This window comes from Nicotiana attenuata, unplaced genomic scaffold, assembly GCF_001879085.1.
Source record: "Nicotiana attenuata strain UT unplaced genomic scaffold, NIATTr2, whole genome shotgun sequence".
Classification (NCBI taxonomy): domain Eukaryota; kingdom Viridiplantae; phylum Streptophyta; class Magnoliopsida; order Solanales; family Solanaceae; genus Nicotiana; species Nicotiana attenuata.
This window is the reverse complement of record NW_017671254.1, coordinates 257,643-276,051: the sequence shown is the minus strand read 5'-3', so window position 1 is coordinate 276,051 and position 18,409 is coordinate 257,643. Positions and strand designations below refer to the sequence as shown.

The 18,409-nt window shown below is 36.2% G+C and overlaps 2 protein-coding genes across 2 annotated transcripts; one reads left to right on the top strand and one right to left on the bottom strand.

The window, feature by feature from the left end:
• Positions 1-425: 425 nt before the first annotated feature.
• Positions 426-10,915, top strand: LOC109207073. The gene is made up of 5 exons (XM_019369956.1): positions 426-1,058; positions 7,464-7,617; positions 8,950-9,158; positions 9,857-10,030; positions 10,496-10,915. The coding sequence occupies exons 1-5, from the start codon at positions 837-839 to the stop codon at positions 10,580-10,582; spliced, it is 846 nt and encodes a 281-aa protein (XP_019225501.1). The 5' UTR covers positions 426-836; the 3' UTR covers positions 10,583-10,915.
• A 3,412-nt stretch (positions 10,916-14,327) lies between these two features.
• LOC109207072 (calmodulin-like protein 3) lies at positions 14,328-15,635 on the bottom strand. Its single transcript, XM_019369955.1, has one exon. It carries the CDS (start codon positions 15,489-15,491, stop codon positions 14,805-14,807), a length of 687 nt encoding a protein of 228 aa, XP_019225500.1. The 5' UTR covers positions 15,492-15,635; the 3' UTR covers positions 14,328-14,804.
• Between the last annotated feature and the right edge of the window lie 2,774 nt (positions 15,636-18,409).

Below are 18,409 nucleotides of genomic sequence, written 5' to 3'. Positions count from 1 at the left end.
AGTCAACGGCCGTTGAGATCCGTTAGGCCCGGTTGAACCGGCCCAGGCCCGCCTGCCGATCCCGGGCTTAGCGGTCCCGGGCTCGTAGGCTAAATGTGCAAGACCGGCCCGCTACGGGCTTGGAGTACCATTTGGGACCGGCCCGATAGGCCCGTTTGGCCCGCGATCCCGGTCTGGTCCCGGGCTGGGCCCGGCCCACAGTGCAGCTTAGGAAAGAATAACTTAAAGAAAGAAAAAGAGGAAGCCACCGCTCGCTCAACTACCAGCCATAACGTAACGGAACGGAACAATGGAACTCGTAACGTAACACCGCTAACAGCCGACACTAAAAGTTCCAGTCTCCAACCAATCTTATACCTCCACGTCACCACCATTTAACACGTAGCATTAGTCCTTCTTTTTAAACATACTGAAACCCCTCGTCACTCTACCTCCCCCCCCCCCCCCCGCGCATCTCCTCTTTCTTCACACAATCAATCAGTCGCAAACCCAGCCTTTATCTCATAAAAGACGAGAGAGAATGGAGACAAAGATAAACAAAGAAAGAAAACATTAATTATTTTATTTTATCTGATACTAATAGTAATTTTTTCTTTATAACAACATAGATTATAGAAATTCATTTACATAAAGTCATACAGAAGTTGAAACCCAATCATATATACAGTGAACAAATGAGATTTCGATTTTGATTTTGACTTTTATTAATTTTATTTGATTTTGTTTTTGTTCTTATTATTTTTTTTTTTTGGAATTGGTTAAATTTGAAATCTGCATGAGCGAGACGGTGGGAGAGGAATTGTTGTTGTTGAGAGGATTTTGATTGTTGGCACAACATGTCTGCTATAGTGTGCGGCAGCAAGAGATCCAATTTCTTCGAAGATTTGCAGTCATCACCATCGTCGCCGTCGTCTTCGCCGCCGGTTTCTAAGAGGATCCGTTGCTCTCCGTCTTCATTCTCGCCGCCGCGATCCTCCTCCTCAGCCGCTAATTATTTCTCTACTCCGTCCTCGGCGATCGATCATCTGCTATCGGTCTTCCCTGATATGGACAAACAGGTTTAAATTTTTGTTTTTATTTTGATTAGTTAAGTAATTTAATAATTTCAGAGCAATTATGTTGGTGTTTCAGCTTGTTTTGGAAGTTTTAGGCTTTTGGCTGTAAAGAGAATCGCTTTGTTAATCTTTTTGTTGTGTTGAACTGGAAATGTTGAAAAAAAAAGCTTATTTGATAATTACGGTCACTAATTAATTTTGCGGTGCAATTCATTTGGACAGACAGGTTTTCTTATTTGAAATCTACTAATTAAGTAATTTATTAATGTTAGTGCAATTGATTTGAGTTGTGGCTTGTTTGAATTTTTTCTAGCAGTAAAAATCTTTCATTTGGTGTATTGTACTCTCGATTGAGAAAACATAGGGGTGATTGGGTATAGTTATTCTAGCTAATTTAGCTTTTGCTGTGGCGGATGTTAGCTTTTTAGTGATTTTATTGAAGTTTGAGGGCATCACGTAATTTGCAGCGCAATTCATTTGGACAAACAGGTTTCTTTTTTCAAAATCATTTTTTTTGTTGAAAAAAGAAGTAATATAGTAATTAGAAGTCGTTTGGAATTTCAGCTTGTTTTGGAATTTTGGCTTTAAATTTCCGTCCTTTATAATCATAGTTGTATGGGACTGGGAGTGTTCATTGAAAATGAAACGGTTGATCGTCTATTCTGTTTTAGTGAAATTAGCTTTTGATTTCGTAGACAATGGGTTTTCAGTGAAATGATTAAGTAATTTACCAACCACAGTGCAATTTATTTGGCGTTTCAGCTTGTTTTGGAATTGTCAGCCATAAATATGCTTCCCTTTATATCTTTATTGTATTGGAGTGGGAATGTTGTTTGAAAAGAAAAAGGATGATTTTCTATTCTTATTTTAGTTGAACAGCTTTCAAATGTATTTTCAAAGAGATATTATGGTTCTACTTATCAGTGGTATCATTGACATACTGTGGTTAGTAACTTGTATTGTGGTAGACACACAGAAGACGTTTTGTTATATGTCTATGCTATATCTTGACAGGATTCATCTAGTTGATGTCTGTGTTAACTCTTTGGATACAATTTTATAGTTGCACTATTGAAATATAGAACTGCATCATTGTCTTTCCTCGCGAGATGCCCAGATGTAATCAGCTTTCTTTCTTCTATGAAGAATATAACACATATGTGGAGAGTTAGTTTCAGTTACATCTCTCATGACATTTATTGGTTCTTTGGGTGCAATGGTTGGTTTCCTTGACACGAATTTTAGTAGAATTTAGCATTACCTTGGATCTTGATCAAAGTTTGACCATAACAGTGCAAGCAGAAATTTAAATTTTACCACTTGCTTACTTTTTGTTTCTCGTAAGACTAAATATAAATGCATAGTTATATGGGTTGGAAAAATTCAAGGACATACAAGTTGAATACGGGGATTTTTAATTGTGCTGCATTCAGGGTGGCGGTTAAAGGAGATATCAAAGTAACTTCGAGTGTATGGTTAAAAGAAATATTATGTTTCGAACTATGTATCAAGTTATTAGTATGTGAAGACCGTGTCTTTTGAGATTTTTTTTTTTTTTTTTTGAGATGGAGTATGTGAAGACCATGTCTTTTGTAGTTACTTCTGCATTTTAGTTTAATGACATGGCTTGAGCCTCTATCGTTTTCCCAAACCTGCACAACATGTATAGATCCATGATTTTGGTTCCGTTTAGTTGATGATTTAGTTGTTTATCAGGAAAGTGGTTTGCTTTTGAGTTTAAACAGTAGGGTTTGGTGAAGGGTATTTAGAGATGTTGGTAGAATACTGCAAAAAATCGATGCTTGTGCAGATATAAATTCCTTTAAGGAACAACCAGATGTAGGAAGATATCGCTTTTATTGGCTTTAACTATTTGGATACATCTTGAAATTTACTAGTATGGTTGCTATTGGCTGATCTTCACTAATAGTTTCATGAGATGGACTTTTTAGATAATCTCTCTCTCTCTTTAATTTTTAAATTGACGTTACTTCAGAAAATCTTAGAGTGAATTTATGGAGTCTCCTGTAAAGTAAGTAGAAAAACATAGAAAAACATTTTCTGGAAAGGTATTTAAGTTAAAAAAACGCAAGTCCTTTAATTTAATCTTAAAGAAAAAAGATGGGGGTTTACATATACTCAAAAGTGTTAAAGTAAAACTTACGAAGGATTTTTTGATTGAAAAAAATCCAATGGGGGAGCAGTTTAAAATAACATTATGTAGGATTGCAAAAGTTGATCTGGCTTGAGCTTTTGTTACCACGTCATCCACTATAGTCGCATCTAGTGGATGGGGGTTTACATATACTCAAAAGTGTTAAAGTAAAACTTACGAAGGATTTTTTGATTGAAAAAAATCCCATGGGGGAGCAGTTTAAAATAACATTATGTAGGATTGCAAAAGTTGATCTGGCTTGAGCTTTTGTTACCACGTCATCCACTATAGTCGCATCTAGATTTCTTTTTAGTTCATAGTGCGCTTAAATACATGGTTTAGCATCATAAATATGTAAGAAATCAAGGTGGAGCAATTGCTTATCCCAAAAGAAAAGTGGACCAATTTGCATTGATAAAAAACAAATGCAAAACTAGCTGATCATGTTAAAACATGGATGTAATTGATCACCCTGGTGGTATCTGTGTATATATTGTATATAGTGAATGAATGGGCCCAATAGAGTGAACGGATACATATAATTCATATAAATGACTTACCTAGTTTGGGGTTGAGGCATAGTTGATGGAGTTGATGAAGTTCATGGTTTAGTGTCTTCGATTTCAACTCATGGTACCAATTTTGCTTGTGTTTATTGAATTTTTGAGGAGTTCTGTTCCTGACTTTTCTCGTAATGTAACCTTATTGCGCTTCGAAGGTTTCTGGTTCTCCAAGAAAATGCGAAGTGTCTGCTTCATGCTCGATCTTGAGGTATCGTTCAGTAGACCACGAAGATCATGTTTGTAGTTGCTTTAGATAGGCTAATTTATGAAGTAATCTTATCTTATATCCTACATACTCCTAAAGTAAGCTCTTTATTTTAAAAAAATACTCCTAAAGTAAGCTTTAACATGTCAAACAATTAGGAGGGTACTTTAGGATGGTTCCCTATCAACTTTTTTTTTTTTACTTGAACTTGGTTGCGTGCACATGCTGTTGTTTTACTTACTTAGATACCTCAGCTTTTAAAAGGTGTTATAAATGTTATATTTGAACTTTTAATCACTAGAGGCAGCATGCTTCTGATACTCTATCAAGAAAGACGAGCACTTCAGAGCAGATTCAAGTCCCTAATTGTAAACTAGTGAAATATCGTTCATAATAGCTTATGCAGTTTTGCTGTTTAACATACTAAAAAAAACAGTTATGCCGTTGAAGTAAGTGTTCCCAACAATCATTATTCCTGAATAGTTACTCTTAAATCCTTATAGTTCGCCAATTAGATCCTGAGGCACAATAACCTCTTCTATTCAAATTTCGTCGGCAACCTCTTTACATTTTGATTCAATTGAAATGTCATTAAAAATAAATAACCGTTGAGACCCAAATCAAATTAATCCAATGATTGTTGTAATTACACTTAAATCCTTCCAAACCTTTGCTTGTATTATTTATAAACAATTCTTGCTTTTGGGAATTAAATAGATATGCATCTAAAATTAGAATATATGCTCTAATTAGGTTGATACAACAACAACAACAACAACCCAGTATAATCCCACAAGTTGGGTCCGAGGAGGGTAGTGTGTACGTAAACCTTACCCCTACCCGGGGGTATAGAGGTAGTTTCCGATAGACCCTCAGCACAAGAAGATGAAATATGACAATAGAATAATAACAACATAACCAGAAAGATAGTACCAGCGAGCTAAGAATCACAAAAAAGAAACCCTAAAAAAGCAATAACAATAAATCAGTGCAATGACAAGGTCCTAGGAAAATAGTACGAGCACAACCTGTACCACTAGTATGCTAAAACACAACACTGACCAATTAGATGTACACACAGAACGGAGTAGAAAAACGCTCAACTATCTACTAACCTTCAATCCTAATGCTCACCCAAGGGCCGTGTCGTCGGTGGGCTGGAGTCGCGCCATGTCCTGCCTGATCACCTCTCCCCAATACTTCTTAGGCCACGCTCTACCTCTTCTCATACCCGTCATAACCAACCGCTCGCACCTCCTAACCGGGGTATCTAGGCTTCTCCTCTGCACGTGCCCGAACCATCTAAGCCTCGCTTCCCACATTTTGTCTTCCATAGGAGCCATGCCCACCCTAGCTCGAATATCTTCATTCCTAATCTTATCCAACCTAGTGTGCCCGCACATCATCTCAACATCCTCATTTTTGCTATTTTTCTTTTTTTTTTGATTTGCACCGGGTGTCCGAGTCTCTAAGAGCCCCGACTAATCCCGGGGGTGCACAGGCCCTCGGCAAGGAGTTTCCCGCAAGTGCACCACGGTTAATTCAGGTTTTACCCAGTCCGATGGCCCTCAGAAATTGTTTGCACCCAGTGGGTTTCGAACTTGAGATCTTGAAAGGGAGCAAACCCCAAGGCTCAAGTCTATTTTCATCTTTGTATATGAGAAATCTTGACTGGCCAACATTCAGCCCCATACAACATGGCCGTTCTAACCACCCCTATGTAGAACCTGCCTTTAAGTTCCGGGGCACTTTCTTGTCACACAAAACGCCAAATGCTAACCTCCATTTCATCCAACCTGCCCCTATACGGTGCGTGACATCCTCGCCGATCTCCCCATTCCCCTGGATAATCGACTCAAGGTACTTAAAACTTCCTTTCTTGGGGATGACTTGTGAATCAAGCCTCACGTAGCTGTCCACTCCCCCGTGACATCGCTGAACTTGCACTCTAAGTACTCAGTCTTAGTCCTGCTCAACTTGAAACCGTTCGCTAATTAGGTTGATAGTAATTCTATTTTTCTTTGTATTTGCAGTGGTTGCTTCCCCTTTTAGTTAAAAGATTTGTCGAAGTTACGATGATAATTACTTTAATCTTATATCAATTGCTGATTACTCAAGTCACTATTATGCTTTCTTCTGCGGCTTATCCATATGAGGTAGTCTTTGCTCTTATGGGAAATGTAACTGCAAAATACCCAGCGAAGTGTCCTGTCTCTATGATGGGATGGTGAAGAAGGGAAGTAAGGGGATGAAGGGCAACGTCAAAAAGAGAAATTGCCTTCGAATGATATATACTGCAAACTATCAATGGCTTTAATAGTGGCTACAAGTCTCTTATATAATTAGTCTTGTAACTATAGAAGTCTTGAGTGTAAAGAGTTTTATGTTTGAGGATATAAAGAGTTAGGTGATAAAAAATTTAGTGCAGGGATTGTAGTAATCTCTTTGTATTATCCGCTCTTGCTGTTATTTCCCTAAGTCTCAACTATAGAAGGAAAGCTTTTGTAAAAGTATTCAATATCTGATTCGGATTAACAAAATAAAGAGAAAAATTCTCTAGAAGGAACACAAGCAAAATTGTATTTTAACTACTGAGTGAATTTGCTACAATACCAGGAATGAAGGTAGCCGTCTTCTTATTATTGTCATTATGTCTGTTGTCGTAATTTATTTGTCTTCTGCATGTAATTTTGTTGGAGGAAAAGTGTAAAATATGTATCCAGTTAGAGCATCTATGATGGAACTCAATCGATCAGTGCGATTAAGTTTTTTGGAAGTGTTTTAGAGTTTATGAAATCCTGTAAGAATTAGCTCACCCACCACTTTAGGTTCAAATGCACATAGTAGGATTGATAAAGAAAAGAGGGACATCTTCAGACAGCACCAATTACGGATCTTTAGTTTGGTAAAGGTTATTGCTTCCTTGAAGAGAGAAAAAAGGCTTTTGCTTTTGTAACGTAACAAGGTTTTGGATTGTCTGAAAATATTGCAAGAACTAATTATTACAACACTCCAAATACCTTTTAACTTCTAAAAGTATTAAAGAGGTGCACGTTTTCCGGGTTATTCTTGATAGGTGTCATATATAATCTGTATGTTGACTTTTACCTAATTCAAGACAATAAAAGAAACACATTTCATCTACTAATACTGATACTTGGATTTAAAATTTGTGATCGTTGTTTTATTCTAAGAGGATTTCTATCAATTCCGATTGATCCAGAAATGGTATGCTGTCTGATGATTTTCATTTAGTGATATCATTGATGGATCTAACTTTTGTGGTTCTGTTTTAAAAAACAATTCTATGAGATTGTTGATTTGGATTCTGATAGCATTGAATTGTAAAAGCTACTTTTAGTTTCATGAACATTTTTGTTATCTAGGTATCAAGTTCTACGGCATAGTTTTCTACAGCTTTTCTTGGTCAAACTTTTGTTTACCCTGAAAAGAGGAGAATTTAACCTAGATTTGGAATTTTGTAGTTGCTTGAGAGAGCACTAGAAGAATGTGGTGATGATCTGGATTCTGCCATCAAAAGACTAAATGAGCTTCGCTTGGGGTCTGCTGAGAATCTGGGGCCCCTCACAGGAAGATCTGATGCTACCCAGGAGATCGGCAGCCAGATCTTAACTCAAGGTGAACATCAATGTGTAGATTCTTATTGATTGATATCGGATGTTTTATTTTTTTTCCTTTCTGAATCTGTTTTGATAGAAACTTGGGGAATGACATCAAGTACTTTCTTTTGTGGCATCCTTTGTTTGTGTGCAATAATCACGTGCTATGTAAGATCATGTGAAACAAGACAATTCCGATTGGGTTTTTTTCCGGGAAAGTGATTATGTGAAAAGAGTTATAGAGACATTTCATAATTTTGAATGTGTAGTTTGTATAATTCGCCTTCCTGTAGATGTTCGTTCTGTAGCATTCTATTTAGTTAATCTATGTGATGTTTCCGTTGATCAGTCTAAAACCCTGTACCTTGTCCAATCTGATGTTTGTTTGTTCCTTTCACTTGCTTGAAATGTATAAGCCACGATCCTGGCAGCTCACCTCTCGTGCTATGTTTTTTATATCACAATTGCTATTCCGAGTTTTTACCTCGTGCATGTTAAAAACTGCTTGCCATTTTTACTAGAAGTGCCGTGTAGCTAGTATTCTCTATTCTCCTTAATTGGATAATTTAGTCGGCTGTGGTCAACATTTTCTGACTTATTAACTTGACTCTGTTTCACAAATTTAATACTTGTACAGTTGCTTAGGATAAATATCTGCACTACTTTATTACTTACTAACTTTGATGCATACTTATATTTATTGAATTTTAGTCGTTACTCACTTCTTTAATTTTTGGTTGTGGTGGTGAAATGGTTGCATACGTATAAAGAAATAATGAGTAGTTATCTAAAAATTTCTTTTGTTTGCTTGTGTTCGACATAAAATGTGACTTGTCAAAATGTTTAAGCAATTAGAGTCCACTCAAGCCCAACCTGCTGTTCGTTCATTAGAACGATTATGTTTGGTCGTGGGGCTCTTTAGTTGATTTTAAGAGAAATGTCTTGTTTCTTCGAAGCACTTTACTGTTTCCAAATTGCCTTGAGGTATGACCCTGACACTAGGCTGAAATTCGTGTTTGCTCTGTTCACTTGTTTTCATTAATTGGCTGAGCTGAGGCCATTGATGTACTACTTCGTAATTTTGTGCTTTGAGACCATGTGAGAAAGATGGGGGACCTGAAAAATCCAGGAGCAGAACCCATTTACAATGAAGTAAAGCTGCTACCAATCTTGTTTTATTGCATGCATACTGAAAATGACGAGTGGTTTTCCTCTGAGCTCACTTTCTGTTGATACTTTACCATTCTTTCTTAGGTGTATGTATCAGTACATTTGTTGGATGTCTTTGAAGTTCACTGGCACAAGTCTGTTTATACTGGTAGACACCGTCCCTTAACACATTTTGGTGCAGGTAATGGTGGGCCCATACCTACAGAAGATTCATCGGCAGCAAAAGAACTGCACATGGAGAGTACAGAATGGGTGGAGCTGTTTGTTAGAGAGATGATGAGTGCCTCAAATATAGATGATGCTAAAGTCCGTGCTTCACGAGCTCTTGAAGTCTTGGAGAAGTCTATTTGTGCCCGCGCAAAAGAGGCAACAGCTCGCGATGTCCAGCAGGTGGTCTAGAAATATTTAATTAACTTTATTTTGTCCACTAACACCATTCCGTCTATTTTTTCTTCTATTTTTATTGCCATACCACTGCACTTGATTCAACTGGTCTACATTGTTTTTATTTGCTTAATCTGTCTATCACTTACTATGGACATGGTATACAGTTGTTTTGAAGGTCCTCAATCGGATGTGTAGATGTTGCGAAGCAACATCAATTGTTGCATAAAAATATTGAAAGCAGATATGAAATGAGTTAAAAGTGGGATCTTCCACAGAGTGTAAAGGGAAAATCAAATATGTTTAGATGGTTGAAGAATTAATGCTTTGATGGTCTGGCTATTAGCCTATTAGTATAGATTAGTAGTGTTCTTTCCTTATAGGCACTCACCCCTCTCCCATCACCTCAACAACCAAGCACCACATATCAGTGTTTGTGAGGGTTGGGGCTGGAGATGCACTAAGTATTCCAGGCTATTGATCTTCTTTTGGTATGCCACGTCTACCTCATTCTTTTAAAATGTTGTGCACCTAAAAGGAAAAATGTTATTTCCACAGAATAGTGCTGGCTTTTGACATCAATAATACTTACCATTTCCCAAAAAAAGGGAAAGAAGAATAAATGTCATTCCATATCTATACATATATAGTTATGCTTCCTCGAGAAAAATTATCTATATATTCATAGTTATTTAATTATTCAGGAAAACAACATGCTCAAGCAGCAGGTAGAAGCTCTTATTCAAGAGAATTCTATTTTGAAGCGAGCATTTGCTATTCAACGTGAGCATCAGAAGGAGTTTGAGGATAGAGGGCATGAGGTGAATCAGCTGAAGCAGTTGGTGGCTCAGTACCAGGAGCAGCTGAGAACGCTTGAGGTCAGATTGCCCTCTTTAGCTCATGAAGTTTCGTAACTCATTTCATGGTTTCATATTTATTATACGTGCTTTGTGCAATCCGGGAGCAAAGATAAAATTTTGAAAAGAGAAATGAGGACTAAAATCTGGTTGTCAAGCATGCTTTCCTCTATAGCAAGGGGTAGAATGCACATTCCTCCTGCTTCCCAACATAGAAACTTCCTTTTTTAAGAAATAGTTGTACTCATATATATATGTAGATGCATGCATTATAAATATTGGAAGTATGGAAGTCTTCAGTTCCCCCTGGAAGTATGTTGATACATTTATGCGATTAAGATTTATGTTGGTATATTAATGCTATCAAGAGTTTTATTGCCAGCAATGGTGAGTTGCTTTATTGGGTTCCTGACTCTATTTTTAATTTTCTATCCCACCTCACTTCTCATATATGACATTGAGTGATTGCCCTTTCTGTGTGATCAGGTTAATAACTATGCGCTGTCGATGCATCTCAAGCAGGCGCAACAAAGCAACTCTATCCCCGGGCGCTTCCATCCGGACGTCTTTTAATGTGTATTATGTCCTTACTTATAATGGATAGGATAGCAATAGTCATGTCCTACCATCGCTATAGGCAGCACATGATTCTGGGGGATGATACTAAGCCAGAATCTGTGTTTGCCTGGTTGAAGCCACCTGGTGCTGTTATAAGCCCAAGGGCAGCTGTAGTATCAAGTAAATTATAGACATGGTTTTACTTGCTTTTCTGTTGGTACTTCTAGTTAGACTAGAAGTTTATACTATTCTGGTCTTTTGTTAATGATAACAAACTATTTGAAACACAATTGGCATGCTTTTAGGATTAAGTTCAATTCGATACTCACTCTGTTCTATAGGTGCTTATTAAGGCTGTCTAATGGTTAATTGAAATGATTAACCCCCCCCCCCCTACCCCACCCCCACCCCCAATATTCTGCTGAACTGTATACCCTGTACCTTATCTGTTGTAAAGGATTAAGATAAGCACATCAATTTGATAAAAAGTAGGAAGGAAATCAGTACATTGTATCCTTCAAAATTTGTGCTTTATTTCTTCAAATTGTAGTTGAAATGTGGCCCCAATTAATTAGAGTAGCTTGCTGGCAAGCAGGTGGTTTGGATCTCTTTATCGTGGTGTATTCCGCAATTTGAGATCCACATTGGCATTAAGTCTTTTTCCTGTCAAATCCTGTAAATTAGTGGTTGAAAGCTGAAAATCCGGGCAAAAAAGCTTCAAATACTACTAGGTGCAATGATTTTTTTACATTCTCGTTGTAGTAGTGGGGGATGTGGCTCTTGGCAACGGGTTCGTTCGAACTCGGCACGTTTAATACGGAGCATATATGAAATATGTGTGTGAGTTCAATATTTCCAAATTTAAAATAAATTTATGAACACCGACAATGCTTCTACTATACTTTGGTTGGTTGATCCGTTCAGTTCATTAATGGTCGGCAAGTATGATGGTCCTAGTGATAATCCTCCATATATCACCGGCAGATATAAAAAGCCTCGCGAATTGACTTGGGTTACATGTGTGGTTCTCGTTGTATTAACCGCATCTTTTGGCGCAATTGATTATTGGGGCATTTGCATCTATATCCGTTTTTTGTGCCACATTTTAACTTGTGCCTGCTTTGCGAAAAAAATTGCAAGCGTACCCGCTTTTTTCACATAACTTCAGCCCACGGGGCTGAAGTTTTTCTTTTGTACTGGAAAACTTCAGCTGAAGTTTTTGTCTTTGTAACCGGAAAACTTAAGCTCTAGAGCTTAAGTTTTCCAGTTATAAAATAAAAACTTAAGCTCTAGAGCTTAAGTTTTTCAGTTATAAAATAAAAACTTAAGCAGTTTTCCAGCTTAAGTTTTCCAGTTATAAAATAAAAACTTAAGCTCTAGAGCTTAAGTTTTCCAGTAATAAAATAAAAACTTAAGCTCTAGAGCTGAAGTTTTTCTTTTGTACTGGAAAACTTCAGCTTTGTAACCGGAAAACTTCAGCTCTACAGCTGAAGTTTGCCAGTTATAAAATAAAAACTTCAGCTCTAGAGCTGAAGTTTTCCAGTTATAAAATAAAAACTTCAGCTCTAGAGCTGAAGTTTACCAGTTATAAAATAAAAACTTCAGCTAGAGCTGAAGTTTCCGTTTAGTAACCCGGAAACTTCAGCTCTAGAGCTGAAGTTTCTCAGTTATAAAGGGAAGCTGAAGTTTTTTAAAAAGTGGGTACGGATGCAAACAAAAAGACAAAGCGGCTACAGGTTAAAGAGGGGCGCCCGCAAACAAAAAGACAAAGCGGCTACAGGTTAAAGAGGGGCGCCCAAATAGGGCGCCCCGTGCAATTTTTACGAAATGCTATATGTATAATTTAACACTCAAAAAGGTTCTTATCATAAAATGTTATTATACGGCCTTTGCATTATTTCTTTCGAAACGTGGAGAATTTAAAGAGTTGCAATTTATTGAGTCATTAAAATGAAAGCGTCACGCTTTAGCAGAATTCTCCTTTCATGTGGTGATAAAGCAGCGCGAGGATACTCTTGATTGCCTACAATACTCTGACTTCTTGACAAGGTAATCCCGATATACAAAGTAATAATTATTTTTAATGTAATGTCTTTATATTTGTTTGTAGTGTCGATTATCATAATTTTGGGACAAGAAAAACTTGATGTATACGGTATTCCCGTTTATGCAACCATTGACTTTGGGAAAATTATTCTTTTTCAGGTCTACAACAATGATATCTTATCAGTTTATGGAGAGGAGTGNGGGTACGAGTGCAAACAGAAAGACAAAGCGGCTACAGGTTAAAAGGGGGCGCCCAAATAGGGCGCCCCGTGCAATTTTTACCTGATTATTCCTTAACTTGGGACCAAGTTGGTTATTGGGCTGCGAAAATAGTAATAGGTGTCCCTGACGCTATTATTAAAGTTACTGACAAAATATTAGATTTGAACCCTTGATTTTAAAAGAACAGTGAGTTTAGTGCAAAAACTCTTAAATGTTGAACATATCAACATAAAATTTTGGATTAGCCTCTAGATTGTAGTTTAACAAATTGTAGGAGTACTTTCTTTTCTAGGTTAGTAACTCACTTATACTTAAAGCAATTACCTATCATCATCTTATCTTTGCAAATAACCTCTTAATTTAAGCGGACAGTATATAAGAATATAAAACCGTCAAAGTTCTTGGTTTCTCTAGAAGATTGAAGAAGCTTTTGCCCCTTTATGACAAGGCAAGTACAGTTTCAATTTCATTGTAAATTCAGATGACTTGTAAAGACATTTTTATAAAGACTTTGAAATATCACAATCAGATAAAGTCAATGTTTTCTGGTTTCAAGTCATGAATTTGTGACTAGACTTGGTTTAGACGTGGACTGCTCTTCTGTGTTATGCCACACAATTACTTCATTTGTTTACCAAGGGACTGTTTTCAAATTCTATCTTTAAAGTCTCAGGTGATGTATGATATATTATAGACCAAGGAATAAAGGCAATTATTCCTCAGTTCTCAATATTTGGAATTAAAACATTGGTTGTCATCGATAGCTAAAATCATCTCAAAGTTGAAACGAAAAATTTAGAATTTTTGCATTTTTCTTAACTATAAGGTTGAGCTTTTCGCTAGAAGCTCAGTTTAGAGTTGATTGACCAATTCTTCCTTAATTGATGTGAAAATAGTACGGGCTAACCAATTGGTAATCGAAAAATAACTAGTGTTTGCAAAGTAATTAAAAAATAGCCATCGTTTTGTTGAAACTCGAAAAATCTAGCATAATATGCGGAATTATGCAGCTCCTGCATATATACTTCTAGCATACTATGTTTCAACTTCAGTTCATTATGTTGGAAGCTCATATGTAAAAAATGGGAACTCCAACATATTATGCTGGAATATTTTCGAATTTTTAAGGGTGCTTTTATTCAGATTTTATCTTTACATGAAAAAGTAGTTAAATTTCGGTTACTTTTGAAATTATGGCTTTTTTTTCAATTACTAGTTGTAAATTTGGCTATTTTTTATTTTTTCCCCTCAAGTGACCGTTAGCTCTAGTAGAGATAGATTTTCTTCTAGAAGTCATTTTGTTCAACCTATTTGACATCAAAATTTACTGCATTATAACAAAATTAGGAGCCATACCAAAAATATTGGCTCTTGTCCATAACTGCAGTTGCTTATGAAAGTTGCAGGAATCAAGATCTAGAATATGAATTTTCTAATGAAGATCTTACTTGAAAAGGTTGAAAAACTTGTACTCCACCAATTAACAAGAACATAAGAAAACAAGTCAATGTAATAAACAAACATATATTGTCAGTACAACCATGAAATTGTCTGCTCTGAAACAACACATTAAGATCAAATACTTTGAATACAGAGCCAAAGGTTGTCATTCTTGCTCTTTCCCCTACCTCTTCATGTGCTTTAATTTTCTCTAATCCAACTAATTAAAAAGAGAAAAAAAAAAAAAAGAAAAATCTTAGTTGACTTAACTAAAACCAAAGATCCAATTTCTCATGGAAACTAAGAAAGTAAACTAAACTAAACTATACAATCATTCATGCAAATTCTTGTTCCTATTTGTACAAATCTAAATCATAAAAACTAGTACTAGTAAAGATTTATCATGTAACATTAGACTTTCTTGAATTTTGCTTTGGTAGAACGAAACAGGTTCAAGCTAAGATTCTGCTCGTGACTGTATACTAATAAAAATGAAATAAAAAAGATTTGTAGTAATTTGCATGGATTTTCAAGAAATTGGAATAAGCCTTCCACCAATTTTCATCATCTTCTTGAATTCATCAAAATTAACCATGCCATCACCATCTACATCAATTTTCCTTATCATTTCTTTACAATCTTCCAATTTCTTCCCTTGATTCAATCCCAAAGATGAAAGTACTTTACTCAATTCTTCCTCTGATATTAATCCATCTTTATCATAATCAAATACATCAAATGCATCTTTAAGATCCCTCTCTCTATTTGCTTCCTCTTCTCCACTATTTTCTTGACTTCCAATTATTCCTTCTATTCCCAAGAATGAATGACAAAGCTCATAAAACTCATCAAGATCAATTAAACCATCTTTATTTGAATCAACTTTTTCCACCATTTCAACTATATCTATATCTTCCATATAAATACCAATATTCTTGAGTGATTGCTTTAGCTCTTGCTTTGTTATGTAACCATCATTGTTCTTGTCAAAAGTTGCAAATATACTCCTTAACTCAACCTTGTTATGACTATTTGAAGTACTCCTTTTCATGATTTTTTGTTCAACCATGAAAAGAGGAGATTGAGATGGAGTTTGAGCTTTGATTGAAAGAGAATAGATCCAAGATTGGAATTTTTTTGTTGGGAAATTGAAAAGAGTTGTGATTAAACCAAGAATGAAGAGAAGTGCTAAGAAAAGAATGCTTAGAGTCAACATTTTTTGGCTCTTCTTGTTCTTGGATTCAATGAAACAAAAAATGAAAGATGAAAAAGAGTTTCAAAGTTAAGTATAGGAATATAGTTTTCTTGAAATGAAATAAGAAAGTATTGAAAGGGAAGTATACGCGTTTGTTTGATGCTTTTGCTTTAACTTTTATTTTTTATTTTAAATCTTGATCCCACACAAACGCGTGAAACTGTATTAGGAGTAATTGTAAATTAATTCTTTTTTGGCTATACGCGTGATTTCCATCATTTATTCTAGGTGAAGTAGGGTTAGGTTGCGTGTGGGGGGGGGGGGGGGGAGGGGGTTGTTCAGAATTATAATTAATGGGATTAGTCAAAACTTACTTCTACGTTACACTAAAACCTAAAAGTAAACAATTTGATTATACTCGTAGATATAGTTCGGCTTATGGAGAGTCAATTTGATTAAATTTGAAAACTAAATTGGATTAGTTCAACTTAATATTTTTAAATTTTAATTTAGATATTCAAAAGGTATACGAAAAGTACTACTATAAATTACAAGTTTTCTCATGTCAAAATAATAAAATAAATAAATTTTAAAAAGTTGGCTAAACTTCACACAATTTTAAAAATGACCTAATCTGACCCGTTTCTCGAAATTAGTTTTTATAGGGTTCATATTTGTTAAAGTTTTAACTTTTAGTTTCGGCGAATAAGCAGTAATTGAGTCACTGCCGTGTCGAATAACTCTTAATGATTCATCTTTTTCAATAGCGAGATCATCTTCTCGTACTTGTGAATCTTGAAGTACGGGCGGAGGACTAAGAAACTACTCAACTCCACACATTTGTAATAGTAATAATGTTATTATTCAAAAGTATAATAAATATCTAGTAAAATAGTTAAAGTGCATACAAATTGATTCGGAACATTATCATTGTAAAAAATATTACCGTTATGAACGTTATTACAAAAGAATAATGTTAAGTGTATTACACCATATACCCCACCATCACCTATGCAACACCAAAACATCACTTTTGAACCCCACAACAAAACTTTAATTTATAGTTTTTTCTTTGAGTGGATGTAATTTGATAAGTTATTAATTCACCCATAACTTTGGATGGTCAGAAAATGACAAGAAAAGGAGACCTCCAAAACCTTCCAAAAACCGCATCCACTACAAAAAACATTAGCTTTACATTTGATTCCCAACAAGCATTCCAAAATTCTTGCCTCTTTATAGAGTTAAATACAAACTGGAAAAGCATTTTTACTAAAGCAAAGAATCTTTCTTGATATTTCATATTTAAAAAAATGTACATTTTAGCCGGCTGGGAAGAGTTGATTTTATAGTCAATTATAAATATTATTTGAATTATATGATCATTTTCACATGAGATCGATAAAAAATAATATAAGAAATCTGTAAATAAAATTGTTTACCCTCAAAATCGGATAACAGTTGAATTTATGAGTGATTCAAAGAACACGTGGATTAATTTGACACAAAGCGATAGATTGAATTATAAATGAAGCAAACAATAATAAAGTAAATTCAAACCGTGTGACTTGAACAGTTATAACCTTGGAAAATAAGTCTCACTCGAATTGGATGTGATTCAAATGATATCAAATACAGAAGAACAGTAGCTTGCAGAAAGAAAATAATATTATAATGCTTTGGGATGCGTGTTACAATGTGTTTTGCAAACTATCAAACCCCTTTATATAGTACGGGAGTCCTACTTTAAGTACAATTCTATAAAAGGTAGAAAATTTCATGATTTTCTAATCAGCCGGTCTCTCATTATACGTGCCGAGATTCCCTCCGACTGGTTATGGATATTTCGGCCTTCCGTTATTCGGTCTGACAATGTTTCCTCGAGCTCATTCAGAATCGGGGTCAGTTCCGGAGTCACGGACTCGATGATCTTGAAGACGTATGTTCTAACCTCGTATCTTGGTTCGATGGAACTCGGGGTCGATCTTCAATCCTTTTTGTTTCACTCCCGATCTGTCATGCAATAGAAGATCTCGACTTTGACCGTATACAGATAGTCCCCTCATTTTTCGGAGAGTAAACGATGAGAAACGATATGAGTCCTCGATCCTCGTCCCGATACTTCGCGTCAAAAATGACAAAATGGACGAAATGTCTCGCCATTCACGTCTCAATGGCATTAAATGTTCGTCAGTTGTTGGTCGACCACTGTAGGTTTTGAACCGTCGTTTGAAAACAATAAATACCTCTTCCTTCATTTATTCAAACTTTACATCCAATCTTTTCCTACTCTTGCTCTTAAAGAATTATCTTCGCATTTTCTAGTACGTATACCCAAATTTCTTGAGAGCTTTGTAAGGATTCCCCCTTTGTTTGAACTTTTAAGCACACTTTTTTAACTCCTTCTTATTTATCTTTATTCAAAAAATGGCGAGGACTTTTAATACAGTTCCTCAAAAAGAAACTGCTTCTTCACACGGCCGGCCGGTGAGGAACCAGCTGTGGAGCCTCCTCTTGAGGCGTTTATTCCTGGCGGGTGCTCGGTGACCCGCGACTTTAAAGTCGAAAAACCTTTACCCCTTCCAGGTCAGGGTGAAAAGGTATCGAGATATATTTGTTCGATCACCGCAAAGACTCTCACATTCATAAAGGACTGCAACTGCGCTGGAAAAGATGTGGTGGTGCCTGGCCCCGAAGAAGATATCACTACCCACGTTAAGGGATACTTAAGTGTTACACTTATCCCTTTACGCTGGGTCCGCTGGACCCGGTGATCATCCAGTTCTGCAAAAGGTACGAGGTGTGCCTTGGTAAGATCCACCCTTCGTTCTGGAGGATAGTCATTCTCCTCCGATTCTTCGTGAGCAAGATCGACGGATGCCCATTCACCGTTGACCATCTGATGCGCATGTACAGTCCCCAATTCTTCCGGGCGGGGG